The sequence below is a fragment of the Xenopus laevis genome, chromosome 3S (assembly GCF_017654675.1).
Source record: "Xenopus laevis strain J_2021 chromosome 3S, Xenopus_laevis_v10.1, whole genome shotgun sequence".
In the NCBI taxonomy this organism is placed as follows: domain Eukaryota; kingdom Metazoa; phylum Chordata; class Amphibia; order Anura; family Pipidae; genus Xenopus; species Xenopus laevis.
This window is the reverse complement of record NC_054376.1, coordinates 27706341-27723949: the sequence shown is the minus strand read 5'-3', so window position 1 is coordinate 27723949 and position 17609 is coordinate 27706341. Positions and strand designations below refer to the sequence as shown.

Sequence of the window (17609 nt, the reverse complement as noted above, 5' to 3'; positions counted from 1 at the left end):
ATATACAATTTAATAAATATTGGTAAAACAGCATAACCTCTAGACATTTTGGAGACCTGAGAAATGTGGGGCCCAGTAATATCTAGTTTTGCCACTGCTTTTGGTAAGTGAATGATGAGTGGCCATAGTAAGTAGGAACACTGCAGAATGAAAATTTGAAAAAAAAAAAAAGTGAAAATTCAAATTCTCAGTTCGACTCTTATTAAATCTGCCCCTTATTTTAGAAGCACCTTGTATTTTACTTTTAGTTAACATTTATTGTATACTGTTTGTGTTGTGCCATCCTGTCTAATTTTGCTGAAAAACAGCTGATCTGCATCTGCAAACAAGGTTTTCATGACTAATGTGTCAAGCAGCTGCTTGACTTGTTTTATACAATGTGTGATACCAAACCTGTCTATGGAATCCATTGTTGTGTATAACAAACCTCAACCCAAACAATAAAAAAAACAGAAGACCAGTAATAAACTTAAATAAGACATTTCTCTATATTTACAATATAGAAAGTAGCCAGTGACTAAAAATTGTTAAAAAAAAAACACTTGGGGCAATTTTATTTATATTTAAGTGTTCTGTATATTAGGCATTTTGTTTTTCAAACATGATTCAAAACCTCACCAAGTGAAAACCTGTTGATATTCTATAGATGTCACTCAGGGTGTATATTCTGCATTGTTAAAGATGTTTCAAACAGCCACATGCAATGCAATGTTCATTTGCAATTGAAATTTTCATTTCATTTGCGTTTTTTTCTTAAAGGACTGGTAACACCAACAAATGAAAGTGTTTTAAAGGAATGACAATATAATGTAGTGTTGTGCCTGGGGCAGCCATTCAAGCACAGGATACACAGTATATACAGGTAACAGACACGATTTAAAGAATCCCATTGTATACTACAGAGCTTATCTGTTATTCATTGTGTATCCTGTGCCTTTTCTCCTTTTTCCCAGCTTGAAGGGCTGCCCCCATGGCTACACAGCAGCTTGTTTATATAATTATATATTATATAGTAGTCTTTCTGAAGCAAACACACCAGTTTTACCAGTGCAGAGCAAAACTACATTATATTTTCATTACTAAACATCCCAGCTGTCCCTTTGTCTACAGGACAGTCTGCCCGCAGTCCAGGGTTTCTTACTGAAATGTCCTCAAAGTTTCTCTTTGATCTCCTGAACGGACACCAGAAAAAGATAAGTTTCTGAAACTTAATTAAAATAAGAGACTTTCTGGAAGAGAGCCCAGCACACTGAGCAGCTGCACTCCGATACATTTGTAACAATTTAAGATAAGCAAAGAAATAATTGTAAGATGGGGGTAACTGTGACTCACAGCTTAAAGGACAATTTCAGTTTCAGTAGCAAAACACATAAAACATGGCCTTAGAACTTTAGAAATGTGTTCAAACTTTCATTAGAGGGTGTGACTACAAAAAGGGCATGTAATTAGAGGATGTGACCCTAAAATGGGTATGTAATTAGAGGGTGTGACCACAAAATGGGTATGTAATTAGAGGGTGTGACCACAAAATGGGCATGGTCAAAAAAAATTTTCAGTGATTAGCGTTCCTGATGTTTTTGTCACTTTTTAAATTTTTCAAATGTTGGGAAGAATGCATTAAAACACTTTTATTTTTTGGTGTTACTGTTCCTTTAAATGTGCTAGCAACTGAGGGGGGAAAAAAGACACAACTGGGGACAAAAGTATTTTTCCGTTGACTTCTATGGCACCTCAACTTGTTAAAGGTGCCAAGAGGTTTTAAGTTTTTTCTGTATCATAAAACTTAACCAAAAAACTGTATGGTGAAAATATTATTTATATATCACAATCAAGTTTCTTAATCTTTTAGTGGCCCGTTTATGACCAGCTTTTGTTTTTACTGCCCAAATGTACCCCCTTTATATTTATCCAAATAAATCAGTTAGTCTGTGGCCAAGATTCTAATAAGCACCAACAGTGCAAAGGGCAGAATCCGCTATGTTCCTCACACTGTGTACTCTGTGCTTTTCTGAATTTCTGCAAAACGCAAGTGCTTTTACAATAAACATCAACTAACTGTGTTCACTAAGGTGAATATTTAGGTGTTTATCAAAATCTGAATTTTTATGATTTTTTAAAACAAAGTCCGACCAAACTAAAATCCATGATTTTACCTTATTTATTATTTAAAAAAGCACTATTTAATCGGATCGGGGGAAAACTCAATATAATCAAAAATCCAGAATTTTTTGGATTTTTCCTGAAAAGTCCAAAATAGTCAGAATTTTGCGCTAAATCCAGCGCAGACCACAGACATTTCCAAATAGGATAGGGATGTCTCCCCATTGTCTTATATACAACCTCGGCAGGTCTGAGATGGCGGATTTTCGGATTCTGATTTTTTGCAGTCTCGGGGTATATTAAATCTAGAAATTCTCGAGGTTTTTAGTAAAAAAACTCAAATTTCCGAGTTTTTAACATTCAGACTTTAATAAATAACCCCCTTAATGTATAGACAGTTGTGATCTATTATTGCAGCTATGCAGATACAGTACACAACACACACCTCTACACCTATTCCTTCAACCAGCCATTGTAATACCTTACCGTAATGGCCTGGGAAAAAGTTATTGATACAGAAAAGTGCACTAGTTATTTTCCCTGCACTCTAAGCTGGATGCTAATATCTGCAGTAATTGCTGCAAGTGCTCTAAGTGAACCTGAGGTTGCAAGCTTTGAGTCAATTAAGAATCAAAGCAGAAATCTGCCTAAAGGCCTCTATATAAGGTTTTCCTGGTGGCTAAGTGGTTTGCACTGTTGGGGTTCTAGTTTGATTCCAACTTAGACAAAATCTGTATATATTCACTTTGTCTAAGGCTGGCCATAGATACAAAGATCTGATCGTTCGAATCCTTGAACGATCGGACTTCCCCATCTTCCGACCTGCCACTAACCATTCAGATCAAATAAAGTAGAAAAGAACAGATCAGCCGATGTTCTGCCCCTGACAGCAATTGTACGAAAGTTATGTCCGACAAAAGCTGGTGACCGTCTCCCTCTGAAAATCGTACGACAGAAATCTTTTAACCTGTCCCATCGACCAGACGACCCATATCCATGGGATGAAAAATGTCAGGACTCTCCACACTTGGTCCGAAAATCGTACGAATCCTCAAATCCAGCTTTAGTGGGTTTCTTATTGGTACTCTGGGTTCCTTTCCACGCTTCAAAATAATACAGGCAGGTTAATGGGGTTGTGATAAAACTAACCCATGTGTGTTTGTGATAGGCCCCTTAGGGGAGAACTGCAGGTTTGCTTCCTTCAGCACCAAAGTCAGAGCAGGACAGCATTGGCCTCTTAGTGCACAGCTTTGGGCACATTTCAGCAAAATGCATACTGTTGTGTTTCCAAACTGAAATCCACCACGTCTGTGAACAGGTTGATGTTATGCAGTTTAGTGAACGCTGATGTCAGGACAGAGGGAAACAGGTGGGACAGCTAACATAGGAGAGGGATAACTTGACTGGCCTACACTAAGCCCTGACCTTAACCTCGTGGGATGAAGTGGAACAGAAATGAGATCCAGACCTGATCCCCAACATCATTCTTCAATCCCACACATGTTCTTATGGTTGAATGGAAGCAATCCCATCCACAATGAAAAACATTGTTATAAAAATGACACACTTCATATGTGTTGCGATGGTTTTGGTAATCGTGTATCATAAAAACATATTACATGAGTGTTCCTCTACACTAGGCACAAAGCAGTAGCAATATTTGAGGGTATAATGTTTGTTATGCGACAATATGGTAAGCCAAAGGGAAAGCTTATGGATTTTTCAATATACGCTCAATAACTGAGTTCCACTTATAAATTCCCTGCAAGAAGCCCTAATTGTGCCTAGCTTTCCCAGTGTGTTTCATTATTATCAACTTTATTACAATCTGTAATGCAGATAGCAGTAGCTGTAAAGATGCTGTCCCTATATAACTACCTTTCTAACGTGATCTGAAACTCACAACAGTCATTTCCACATCTTCCAAGGGTTCTAGTCCATCGGCAGCTTGATGGCTACAGGCTGTAAAAGCACAAAGTACTTATCAGCTATTACATACTTTAATATTATGTAACTTCTACTTTTATTAATGCCATTTTGCAGCCAAAAGGTCAATGAGAGTTTCGGAATACAAAGCACCTACTCTCTCTGTACTCTACAAAAATATATGCCTTGGTTATCACATTTTAAAAGATGGCTGTTCGCCTCTTATACCGGTTCCTTTTTCCCTTTAGGTTCCTAAAAAGTATCAGACTGACCTTGGGAGATAGTATATTAAATGTAAATAGGCATTTTCCTATGTGTGGGAATGAACTCTGAACATTGATATTTCCATGTGTTTCAGTGATAACATGTATCTGTTCCTAATGCTGATATGAGTGGCACGACAAGGACATGGATTCAAAAACTGGGTGGACTGAAGCTTTGTGTCATCTACCTAAGTAAAATAAATACAGACTAAGAAATGGTATTATGTTGGTGGAAGAAAAGACAGGGACAAAATGTTATGTGATTAAGGTACAGAATGAGCTTCAGTTGTAAACATTGTACAGAATGCGCTGTTCCTAATTTGACTAACAAAAAACTCGTTGTTCAGCATGCTTTGGCGTTTAAATACAATATATAGCCAAAAGTATCTGGATCGTATTCTGAAACCAACAGTATTAAATAAAACTGGTGCTGCTTTAAGAGCCCCTGTTCTTTTGGTGGGACACCACTAGGAAATTTTTCGTCCATTCATCCACAAAGGCATTAATGAGGTTGGGCAGTTCAGGCCTAGCTTGCAGATGATGATCCGATTTAGGTGTTCAGTTAGGTTGAAGTCAGGGCTGTGTGTTCGCTAGTTAAATTTTTTCACTCTGTGTTTCATCTCAGCAAACCCATTCTGTATAGACCTCACTTTGTGCATGGGGGGCATTATTGTGCGGAAACCAGAAAGAACCTTCCACAAACTGTTGCCACAAAGTAGGTAAGAAGTAAAATGGAAGTGTCAACAATATCATTGCATACTTTTGTGTTAAGGTTGGCTTTCCCTGGAACCATGGTTCTTACCTAAACCATGAAGAACAGCCCCAGCCCAATATCCTTCCTTCACCCATTAAAATTTATAGTCAGCATTGTAAATTTAGGCAGGTAGCACCATCCATCAGGCCATACAGTGGCGGAACTACCAGGGGTGCAGGGGGTGCGAACGGGCCAGGGCCCCTGCCCCCCGGCAGTTTGCACACCACTGATATGCGGGCTGAAAATCGCATACGGAGGGGGGCAGGGGCCCGGCTGCGCGTCCCGCACCAGGGCCTGCCCCCTCTAGTTACGTTACTGAGTCCATACTTGACAGTAAGACTACTGTTCATTACTGCTGAGAAAGTGGTTTGACTGCTTAGTGGTGGAAGCTTGTCCATAGAAATCTTGTTATAATCATTCTGGAAAAAAAATCTGGAACTCAGCTGTGAGTATTTCAATGGAGGGCATGTTATTTTACTATATACCTTCAGCATTCAACAACGCCTTTTTACGAAGTTGTTACAGTTACAGACCCCAGAGCTTTCACATCACAAACACTTCACTTAGAGTTGTGACTAGTTTTCAGATCAAGAATAAAGAACTATTCACTTTCCTGGGAGATTTAATTTAAAAGGAGAAGCCTGAATATTTTTGGACAAAGGATAATATTACCCTTGGTTTTCTGTTGAAGTAACAAGGTAAATAGGTATCCACCAACTATTAACCCTGTGGATACTGGGAGTTGTACTGTAGTTCCCAAAAGCGAAAAAGCAACAAGTATCACAGGGCTGATTTAGAGGTACAACATTTGTGGTAATTGTGATACATAATTTATATGAAACAAAATTAATTTCCCAAACCCATTACTGTATTGCAATTTAAACATTTTTAAATAAATTTCGAAAAAATACAATCTCTCCAGACCCTGATCTTTGTCACAAGGTACCGTAATGTAGATTTTTACTCTTACAGACACAGTCCTGAACAAGTTACCTAACAACTACCTGATATGCATTTTATTACAATCATTAAGGTGAATCTAGGGTACTGCTTTTGTTCTACCAAAGAAATACTTCTGGGAAATCCTTGGAGAGAAGCTATAAACCACACAACTCCAACCTGTTGCTCCCCATCAGATGCTGTTAAGGGGACCCATGAGGCTTAGCTATACAATATATAATAATCCAGGGAAGTCTTGTCTTCCCTGAAAACAACGTTGCCATTTTCTGTGTCCTATATGTCCAAAATTTAGTATATGGCTAATCACACCTCTGCTATTATATGAAAATATTGAACTTTTGCTACATGGTACTATGAAAATGGAATATTAACATTTTATGTTGCATATGAAATTGCTGACAATGAAAGAAAGGTAGTCTTTCCTGAATTAAGTGGACCTGTCGTATTTTACTTTGATCTGTAGGACTATATGACTCTGTACTGGGAGGTAAAGATATGGTCACTATGAAATGTAAGGAGCTGAAAAATGCTGTATCACACAGGCTATTTACAAAGCTGACAGTAAAAGTAATAAAATGTAGGCTATTTTGAAGTTGCCGGCACTAATGTACCCAGACTGCAGGGGTTTTATCTCCTGGTTTTCCCTGGAATGCATGTCTAATGCTCAGAGACACAATGTTCATAATGTACGAGTAGAGTGGTACCTTCTGTTGAGAGCAGGCAACTTAATGTACATTGTAAATACCAAATGCACAATTTCCAACATTGACTATGATCAAAATGCAGAGATCTGTGAGTCCTGCATCACTGTCTGTACTTTCCAGAAGGCAGTTTACATGTTATAATGGTACAACCTTCAATGGTACTACTATATATGATCTCTGTAGCTGCAGAACAGAAGCTAGAATAATCGTTCTTCCATCTAATGCCTAACTTCTTGCCTAATGCTTTGAAAGCCTTGTTAACAGAAAGGTTACTCAGAGAGGTTATTCATAATAATTCACCCATGCCACAATATTATATGACCTACTCTTACCGCCATTTGGATCAGTCACTATTTAGGCAAAAATTGTACCGTTTGCATTACTTCTCTGGATACATATACTGTGAATACTGGGTACAAAAAGGATTATTACAGATATGTAAAGAAGCACTGGCAATGTGTCCATTAAAGCTTATAAGACAGTGTTACGAATGCAGTGGACACAAATACTAAGGTATAAATCAGCACTTGCATCGGTTGACAGGATATCAAGGACTCCGTGTCAGCTCTCTTTCAGCGTTCCTTTGGCCTCTTTGGTCAGATTTAGGGCAAACAGAAATGCATAGAATATTGCATACATACACAAGCACAGTATATTACATATATCATCAAACTTAAACCTGCAGCGTAAAAAAACAACAGCTTTAACACAGTTATATACAGTGTAAAGTGTCTCTGCTCACTGACTGCCTCTGGAACCACGTGCCGGCTCTTTGTTTCATCGACTCTGCAGAAGGAAAATCCGCAGACCCGGGAGGGGGAAAGCGCATACACCTATTCAGAAAAAAAAGCACTGGTTAACCCTTTAAGAAACCCTAAAAAATCCTGCTGCATGAATTAAGATTCTGCCATGTGAGCATAGAATACAGATTTGCCTAAATAAAAGCTCACATTGTGCCCCAGATCTACATTGAAAGTCTAACAAAGGTTTTCAGTTCACCATTAGCCAGCAGACAGATCTGCAGAATGTAGTGTGCCGGTCTGGGTGATTGCAGAGCACATAATGTGCAAGCCACATATAAATGCTACAGAAGTTAATGCAGCCCTTCCAGAAACTCATTAAGCAGAACAATAATGCATAATAATAAATGGCAACAAACAGCCACAAATATACTGTAGTCATCTAACTGCAGGAAGTTTGCAGATATAACAGCCCAGGCCTGAAAGATTACTTTATTTATATATACAGATTACAGCAAAAATATCTTGGTGCAAGACTGCAAACAGAGACCGGACTGGCAGAAGACATTCACCCAGTTATAACACTGCGGATTTCCTTAATGATTCTGACTTCCAAAAAAGCTGCCTGGTTGCTGGGTTATTAAGCTCTACTGACTACACAGCAGTCCAAATTCCAAGCCTGAGCGTGGCAAAACAAAAGATTAAATATTTCCAAAACCATAAAGAAAAATAAAACTGACGCCTAATTGCATCTGCCAGTTTTAAGAGTTCCGACTGGCGTTTTCCCAATGCTTTAGCCTGAGCATAAGCTGCTTTTAAATTGATGGTGAATGTAAATCCATTACACGGGTTGCGTGTAAACAATCACTGTCACACTGATTGCATCACCTTTTAAAGGACATAATCTGGTCCAGTCCTAGACTCCTTGGGCCCTCGGATTATTGTGAATTAACCCCTATGCGTTTTCTATGCCGCAGATTCATCTTGAAGTCACTGTACAACCAGGGCAGATGTGCTCAAGCAAGGGTCAACTGTATCAGCATTTAAGATTGGTTGGATGCTAATTGTTAAGGTGGCCATAGATGCAAAGATCCGCTCGTTTGGCGCCAAACGAGCGTATCTTTCCCCGATATGCCATTAACGAGCATGGCTATATCGGGGGTGATCTGAACGTACGGGCGAGAACGATCCGATTACGATGCGCAATGGGCTCAGACGGGGTCGATCCGGTCAAAATCAAACCTGTCTGATCGACCAATCTCCGCCGGACGAAAAATTTCCGCACTCTCCACACACGATCCGAAAGGACCTGTGCGTCTATGGTGAGCTTTAGAGGGGAGCAATTTCCCCAATCCCCGAACAGGCTTATTAGCAATAAATGGAAACCATTTTGTAGAAAATATTATTAAAGATTATTTGTCCTATTGAAATCTACATTTGTCTGATTCATGCATAATTATTGTATTACTTGAATGTCTTTATTTAAAAAAAAAAAATTTAAGAGTATATGTCTGAATGTGATGCCTCCTTCCACTTTTCTTTGCTATGCATAAAGCCATTGTTCCAGTTACATAAAAAGTGTTACTGCAACATTTTTGTGATAATTTTGGCCAACACTTGGTTCTTTGTTGTCTGAATTTTACCACACACCCCCCCCCCTGTAACTGAGAGAACAGTCTTAAACTACTTCAAATGCACTCATGTTTAATATGTCGTTTTGCCATCTTTGTAAAATGCAACATATGCAGATATTTGACTCTTTTAATATAAGGGAGATTGTGAGTAAAGTGCAGAGAAACCACTGCAGGGTGAACCAGAATGTCAAGCACTTTGCAGGCAAGATACTTTCGCCTCAACCCCAAAGAGAGACTGCTGCGGCACCGCCCACTTTCTTCCGACACATTGTTTTAACTAGGACCGTACCAAAACGTACTGTAGGGCACATCTACCGACATTTCTCAGGAATTGTAAAATGTACTTCTATCTCTGTGCGTTTAGTATGTGTCAGGGTTGAAAAATAAAACATTTTCTGTCAAATAGGATCATCAATCGACATTATTTTCAAATCCCCTTTACCGTCAATCGTCCGGCCGCCCGCAGAATGGTACGGCTCATCAGACCCTGCCCACTCTCCTCAGGGGTGACGTCAGAGCGGTGGGATTGGAGGAGGCAGGGGAATGGCGGGATAGCGTCGCGCTGGGAGGCTGACGTCAACGATTGTATAAATTAAGAGCAGAGAGCCTTATTCTCTCATTCTAGCCAACGAGGACCAAGAAGAGTGGAATTGTAGAGCTGCACTACTGTCCACCTATCCATTCAGAATGAACGGCCAGTTGCTTAATGGTTTCCAGGATGATCTTATCGACGAAGGCAGCTTTCTCTTTACCTCAGAGTCAGTCGGGGAGGGGCACCCTGGTAAGTTAATGAGTCGTATTTAATCGGTGAAGAAGTGTCCGTGGTAACTGCGTGTGATAACTATAATGGCGGCATTTCGTTTCTGCCCGGGTTCCTGCGAAATGCGAGTCACGAAGAGCAACGTATCGTAGACTGAGAATACCGCCACCTTGCGTACGTACGTTTTCCTGGCGTAAGTCTCCGCATTGCAGCCATGAACACGTGGTGCGGTGTCGCTCTGGCTCCTGCTTCTTCCGCTCTATGTACTCTCCATTAAATAGAACTCTATTCGTTGCTTCTGAGCACTTCCATGACTATATAGAGTTATAAGGCTTCTGAGGTGACTTTTTATACCTTTTTAGCTTGCCTGGTCATGTGACCCGTTTTACACCGCTTAACACTTTAATCCCTGGCGCAGTTCTTATATTTTCTAGGAAATTGACTTCTGTGTTATTATTATTCAATAAAAATCCCAAACTTTGAAGAGGGGGTGGGGTTTTAACAGACTGTAAAGGGGAACTAATGAACATGAATAAATTAAAATGGAGCTGTACTATTATATTCTGGAGCCATTTTGCAGTTCAGTCTTGATTTATAATCTAATTTACTTCATTGAAACTGTCTTTTGTGACAGGGGCCTGGTGGCTAGGGATTTCTTCTGCAGCAGGGTCCCTGTGTTCAGCATTTGTGCCTCTGGATAAACAGACCCCCCCCCCCCTTTGGCAATTGAACAGGAGTGCAATAAGGTTCATACCATACAGTATCTGGCTGACCTTCTGAACTGCAGTCCTATTGCTGGATTGTCCGTTCCAGGGCTGAGTCAGCACTCCACATCTATAAATCACTCAACGCTGGAGAAATCCATCCACGAGGATTTATAACCGTGCTTTGAAATGCCACGCCCCTACGTTGGAGGGTGTGTGAGGGGCTGGCCCAATGGGACACCCTGCCTAGAGCTTTGGAAGGCCTATAGTATTTCATGGGCAGCTGCTTGGCTAAGATCTGCCTCTGCTACTCTGCCTATATTTAACCTTAAAGGGGTCACTCACCTCAAAATGCCCAGTCCAATGTTTTTTCAATTGCATTTATTTTAGTGTATAAACTGTACTTTCCCAGTGATCATTCATTAAGCCTAGTCATTGGTTCCAAACTATTATTGGCAGCTGAGAAATATTACTGCAAGTGGCTCCATTACACACAGCTTGTATTTTTATGGCCAGTGCTGCTTGTCTGGCTTGCTACTAAGTTATTAATAAACTGACGGCATATGCCTTTACACAGCATGAGCCTTTGCACAGTCTCAAGCCTAAAATGAGGACATAAATTCACTTAGGAATCCACTGCCTATTTTTTTTATTTTTAACTTTGTATTGCTGCAAATAGGCTCAACCCCCCAAATTCATGCTATTCTCTTTAAAAGCTAGGTACACTTGGGAATGTCAACTCTCATTTTAGGTTTGACAATAAATGGAAGAAATTAAGTGTTTTGTTCATCTATACATTAGCCGTAGAGCAAAGAATGAAGTAAATGTGGTTTTTGTCTTGAAGCTTCAATTGCATGGCAAATATGCCCCTCTAAAGGAGAAGGAAAAGCAAATATTTATACTCTGGGCTGGTGGTCCTGTTGCAGGAAGGTGCTTGGTGTATTTATGTGTGAGCACCACAAAGCCATCTTTTTTGTGCTTGGTGTGCATACATTTTAGAGCAAAATGCTTTAAATGTTTTTTTTTAACTTTGGAATAGGGGGTAGCTCTCGGGAGTACCCTGGGCCAATGCTTTTTTTTCTGCTACCAGGGGCACCAGACCCATATAAATGATTATAATACACGAAAGTCATGAATATCTTGTAAACTATATCCTTATAAACAGTGAGTTCTGATGTCATTTTTGTCACATGACTCTCAAACTTGTGTATTCTAATAAATAACGTACCCCCAGTTGCAAAATATGATATTAGAAGTTACCTCGGAGTTCCATGACTTGTATAAAACACTCAGGCTTTTATATGGTCATGAAACTCCTCGGTTACTTATAGTATCCTTATAATTTACAAGAGGGGGTACTTTATTCACTATTTAATCACTGGGGGTTGACTTAACATCTGCTTTAACGAAGCACTATACGAGATATTCATGATTAAAGAGAAATAAAGGCTGTTTCTGAGTTGTATTACGGTTCCCTCCCACAGATAAAATCTGTGACCAGATCAGTGATGCAGTCCTTGATGCTCACTTGAAACAAGACCCAGATGCCAAAGTTGCTTGTGGTAAGTCCCACACTCATTTTCTGCCAAGACCCTGTTTTTGGTATCTTACTACAATTTTCATGACTGTTTGTTATTTTGCAGAAACTGTAGCCAAAACTGGAATGATTCTTCTTGCTGGGGAGATCACTTCTAGGGCATCTGTGGATTACCAAAAAATTGTACGGGACACAATCAAACACATTGGTTATGATGACTCCTCCAAAGGTGAGATTGTACCAGCCAGCAATCCAAATGATCACATAATGTTGGTACAGGTATGGGACCTGTTATCCAGAATGCTCGGGACCTGGAGTTTTCCGGGTTAACTGATCTTTCCCTAATTTGTATCTTCCTACCTTAAGTCTACTATAAAATCATATAAACATTAAATACACCCAATAAGATGTTTTTGCTTCCAATAAGGATTAATTGTATCTTGGTTTCTTTGTAAATATAAGACAGTGCCCTGTACTTGATCCTAACTGAGTTTCTTTTTTAAAACGTGGATTATTTGGATAAAATGGAGTCCACGGGAGACTGCTTTTCCGTAATTCTGAGCTTTCTGGATAACTGGTTTCCAGATAACCTTACCTGTAATGGCTTTTTGTTCCTTTGTGTGGTACATCTAATTGACCATACAGCTAATCCTAATTTCTCTTTAGGATTTGACTACAAGACTTGCAATGTGCTGGTTGCTTTGGAGCAGCAGTCCCCTGATATTGCACAGGGTGTTCATCTGGACAGAAATGAAGAGGATGTGGGGGCTGGAGACCAGGTAGGTTTATCATTATGTATTTGTAGGTTGTCTGCACTTGTTTTGTTTAATACAGCTACAGTGAAATAAACTTTGTTACATACAAATTCATCTCTCTTGCAGGGTCTGATGTTTGGTTATGCCACTGATGAATCTGAAGAATGCATGCCTCTAACAATTGTTCTTGCACACAAACTAAATGCCAAAATGGCAGAGCTTCGTCGCAATGGTACACTGCCCTGGCTTCGACCTGACTCTAAGACCCAGGTAGCTATGTTTTAGATGCACAGATTGTACTAAATCTGGGTGACGGGTGCTGTTTGAAAGCGTTGGTGTGATGCTCATGCTGTTTGCTTGCAGGTGACTGTTCAGTATATGCAGGACCGTGGCGCTGTAATCCCAATCCGAGTTCATACCATTGTAGTTTCAGTGCAGCATGATGAGCACATAAACCTAGACGAAATGCGTGATGCTCTCAAAGAAAAGATTGTGAAGGCTGTGGTCCCTGCTAAGTATCTAGATGACGATACGATTTACCATCTGCAACCAAGTGGGCGCTTTGTGATTGGTGGTCCACAGGTGAGTTCTGTACAATACTACATAGTACTACATGCGTAGTGCATATGCTGATATTTACTGACTTACTGGAAAGTCTTAGCATGCTTGAAGTAATGAATGATAAAATATTTATGCTGTAGGGTGATGCTGGTCTTACTGGGCGCAAGATTATTGTGGACACCTATGGTGGATGGGGAGCCCATGGGGGCGGTGCCTTCTCTGGCAAGGACTACACTAAAGTTGACCGCTCTGCAGCCTATGCTGCCCGTTGGGTGGCAAAGTCCCTGGTTAAGGCTGGACTGTGTCGTCGTGTCCTTGTTCAGGTACGTAAAGAAGCAAGATGTTTGGGGGGGGAAGGATAAGTTCTTAAAGGGATACTGTCATATGGGAACTTTTTTTCCTCAATGCATTGGTTAATAGTGCTGCTCCAGTAGAATTCTGTACATAAAAACGATTTCTCAAAAGCGCAAACATTTTTTTGAGATATTATTTTGAAATCTGACATGGGGCTAGACATTGTCAGTTTCCCAGCTGCCCCAGTCATGTGACTTGTGCTCTGATAAATTTCAGTCACTTTACTGCAGTACTACAAGTGAGATCACCCCCAGCAGCCTAACGGAACAATGGGAAGGTAACCAAATAGCTGCTCCCTAACACAAGATAACTACTGCCTGGTAGATCTAAGAACAGCCCTCAATAGTAAAATCCAGGTCCCACTAAGACACATTTAGTTACATTGAGTAGGGGAAACTACAGCCTGCCAGAAAGCAGTTCATCCTGCTGGCTCTTTCTGAAAGCACATGACCAGGCAAAGTGACCTGAGATGGCTGCATATTGGGCCAGGAAGGAAACTTTATATTGTAGTATTTGCAGTGTAATTTAGAAATTATAAACTACATCATAAAAATCATGACCGGATCCCTTTAACATTTCCAAACTAATCACACTTTTTTTTTATAATTTGTCAGGTTTCTTATGCCATTGGAGTTGCCCACCCTCTTTCTATTTCTATCTTCCACTATGGGACCTCTCAGAAAAGTGAGAGAGAGCTGTTGGCTATTGTCAAGAAGAACTTTGATCTTCGTCCCGGTGTCATTGTCAGGTAAAGGAGACTGCAAGTATAGTTGGTGGGATAAAGGGAAAGGGGTGGTTGGTATAATGTGTTCTCCAGGCTAATGTCCCTGTGCATAGATAGTCTGTCAGGGTGGGCTGCTTTTGGCTCATTCTGAAATTATGTGCTGACCACATTAGGCCCTGATGAGAACAATGGAAGTTTCATCTAGGAAATATAGTGGTAAGTATGAATATCCATGTGCAGGGTAAGTCTTTGGTAACAGAGCCAATGGGGCAGGTTCCTCCAATAGAGAAGACAGTTCCACTTTTTTTTTCTGTAATCTGAAGGCACATAATATCCTATTAACTAGCAACTTGTATATTCCAGGGATCTGGATCTGAAGAAACCCATTTATCAGAGGACTGCAGCCTATGGTCACTTTGGTAGGGATAGCTTCCCTTGGGAAGTACCCAAAAAGCTGGAGTATTAAATGTCAGGCTTTTCCTCCTCAGACCTTCTGGCGTTATATACAGAGAAGCTTGTAGGATCCTGTGGGAGGAAAAGGCCCTTTCTGTCATTCTCTTTGCTCACTGTAGTGTCTTTTACGAGGGACTATATATAACTGGTCTCCTTGCATATTCCTTATGTACCAATTTGCACCCGTGTCTGTCAATACGATCTGTGGCAGATAAGGTTATGATTCCAATAGCCTGAGATCCCTTGCTTGTCAGTCCCTGTCCTCCCACAGTATTTCTGTGTCAAACCCATACTATGCTTGACAAACTTGCCAGGAGCAGCCTTTTTTGACAATCTAGTACCTCCTGTATGGCTGGAGTCCGTTTAATAATTCCTTTGCATTAGCCTTGTTAAGCCGACTTCAACGCTTGTATTAGTTGGGCACTTCCTGAGCGGAACAAGTGCTGGTGCAGACCATTTGCTCCTTGTGTGTATTTGCACTCCAAGAGGCTTTGTCCCAAATTACCCCCCCCCAGCCACACTGCACAATCCTCCTCTCTGCCTTGTTTTTTTTTAAGATTATTTAATTCTGCAAGCCCAGTGAAGTGTCTTCTATTTATTTCCCCAAACTCTGCAGCTGGCTGGTGTGGCTACAGAGAAACCAGTACAGAGCAGAGGATAAGACACGAGCTGTCATGCAGGACAGGGAGTGAGTTCATACTTGAAGAAAACTGTAATGACTTTTATTTATTATGTTGCTAGGCTCAGGCGTAATTACAGAGTAGCCTTTGCCTCTAGTGACTTTTTTTTTTTTAAATAACATGATGCTGTAATAAGTGGTTCTCCTACTCCATGTGCTCTCTGCCGGCTCAAGGTGTAGTACAGAAAAACCTTGGCTGTATTCTGCAGGGGTGCTGGCTGTTGTTAAAGATACCGAACTTCACTCGGAGCTACAGCCGCAGGGAAGTGGAATTTTACCAGTGTTGTACAGAGAAACTGGGTGTTTACAAGCTTTCCTTGCGGAGGTAGCCCTGACTGCATGAGGTAGCCCAACCACCTCCTCCCCTTTTTTTTATTTTAAAACTATTCCAATGTCTCTGGCTCTTCAGCAGAAGATTTCATGAATAAAGTATTGGGTTCTGCCTTTACATCAGTGGTGTCTATTTTTATTGTAATGTTCGTATAACAAAGAATTCTGGCATTAGGAGTGAGTCAAACTTTATCCTGACAAATAAGAGGTTTTTTTTTTTAAGCATGACTTTGCAGATTTTCATTCATCCAGGTATATCTACTATAAGTAACTCTAAAACAACTGGACTTGCTGAATAACCATTGAAGACTTTCACTACTCAGCTGAGCAGCCTCTTCAGTGCAATTGCCTTGTATGGGAAGTCCTTGGCATATAGACTTTTCCACTAATCCAATTGCATGCTGTAAATCTTCAGAGAAGTGACACCTGCAACTCATAATGAAGAGCAGGGACCATTGCTAAATACTAGTAAGTTGACTTTCAGAGGCAGATTTATCAAGGGTCAAATTCATGCGAGATTTATATTTCTAAACTCAAATTGATTTTCTTATAAATTCGATTATGGGGGGTATACATTTGAAAAATTGAAATATCTAAAACTCGTGAGTCCAGCACAAATATTTTAGTGGGAGTACAGAGGAAGCCGGTTAAATTTTTTTTTAAACAAAGCATTAAAATCTCCAGAATTGCAGCAGCTGCTATAATTTTGAAGATCTAAAATTTTGACTTTTGTGCAATTTTAAAGCAGCTTCTTCGGTGCCCTGCTTTTTATATCTACTAAGGACTAAAACTGACAAATTTTACCAAATCGAATTTGACTTCAATGTCAGGAAGGCTACAACCATCTTCAAATTGGTCCCTGCACCTCTCTCATTGACTTATACATGAATTTGGCAGGTTTTAGGTGGTGAATATTTGAATTCTTAAAAGGCCAGAGTTTGATGAATCTTAAAAAATTCAATTCGAGTTTGGATAATTCACTAGTAGAATTTGACAGTTCAGACCATAAAAAAAAATTATCGAATTTTCAATTCAACCCTTAATAAATCTGCCCCTGGGAGTAGAACAGAATTGCTGTTGCACACACTGCTAGGGAACATTCCCTTTCTGTTCCGGTGAGAGCAGACAAAGGAAGGCTCGTGTATAATCTAACATGATGCAGAATGTGTCAGCACTGTATACATAAAGGGTAACATCTAAAAAGACTATGATAGGGCCAAACAATCTACATATGTAACAAAAAAAGTAGTAGTGCAATCATTTTTCTAATACTTTAGGCCAAACGTCTGTTCCAGTCATTCTTCACAGTGTCTTACAAAGCTGGAGTTCCGCTCTAGACAAAATCAGGCTTTGCAACATCCAAGGACACTCCCAGGATCCTGCAGCATTCTTAACGCTTGGTGCTTTTTCTGTGACAAACCGCTTTGTTGCTGCGGAGCCCATAGTTTGGAGGTGCCAATAAGAAATTGCAGCATGAAATCGAATGCTTAATAATATGCTTCAACCACTGATCTGTCCAGTGTGTAGTTAGATCAGGGCTGTGTGGGCCACGACCCCACCTTGCGTGGCCCCCCACCTACCTGCTGTGTCTGCTTACCATATGTAAGCTTTAAAAGGTATCACTACAGATATTAACTGGCCCCTGCATTGTTTAAACCTCAAATTCAGACT

At 40.2% G+C, this 17609-nt stretch overlaps 1 protein-coding gene and 1 long non-coding RNA gene across 2 annotated transcripts; one reads left to right on the top strand and one right to left on the bottom strand.

Annotated features, from left to right (window-relative positions):
* Positions 1-5889: 5889 nt before the first annotated feature.
* Positions 5890-9657, bottom strand: LOC121402132. Its single transcript, XR_005966592.1, has 2 exons — positions 9524-9657; positions 5890-7540 (listed from the first exon to the last, which is right to left on the bottom strand). It is a non-coding gene; the product is annotated as an uncharacterized LOC121402132 (long non-coding RNA).
* Positions 9658-9678: 21 nt separating this feature from the next.
* Positions 9679-16056, top strand: mat2a.S (methionine adenosyltransferase II, alpha S homeolog). The gene is made up of 9 exons (XM_018255140.2): positions 9679-9862; positions 12030-12107; positions 12189-12311; positions 12749-12861; positions 12964-13107; positions 13201-13419; positions 13539-13721; positions 14367-14500; positions 14840-16056. Exons 1-9 carry the CDS (start codon positions 9769-9771, stop codon positions 14940-14942), a joined length of 1191 nt encoding a protein of 396 aa, XP_018110629.1. The 5' UTR covers positions 9679-9768; the 3' UTR covers positions 14943-16056.
* The last annotated feature ends 1553 nt before the right edge of the window (positions 16057-17609 follow it).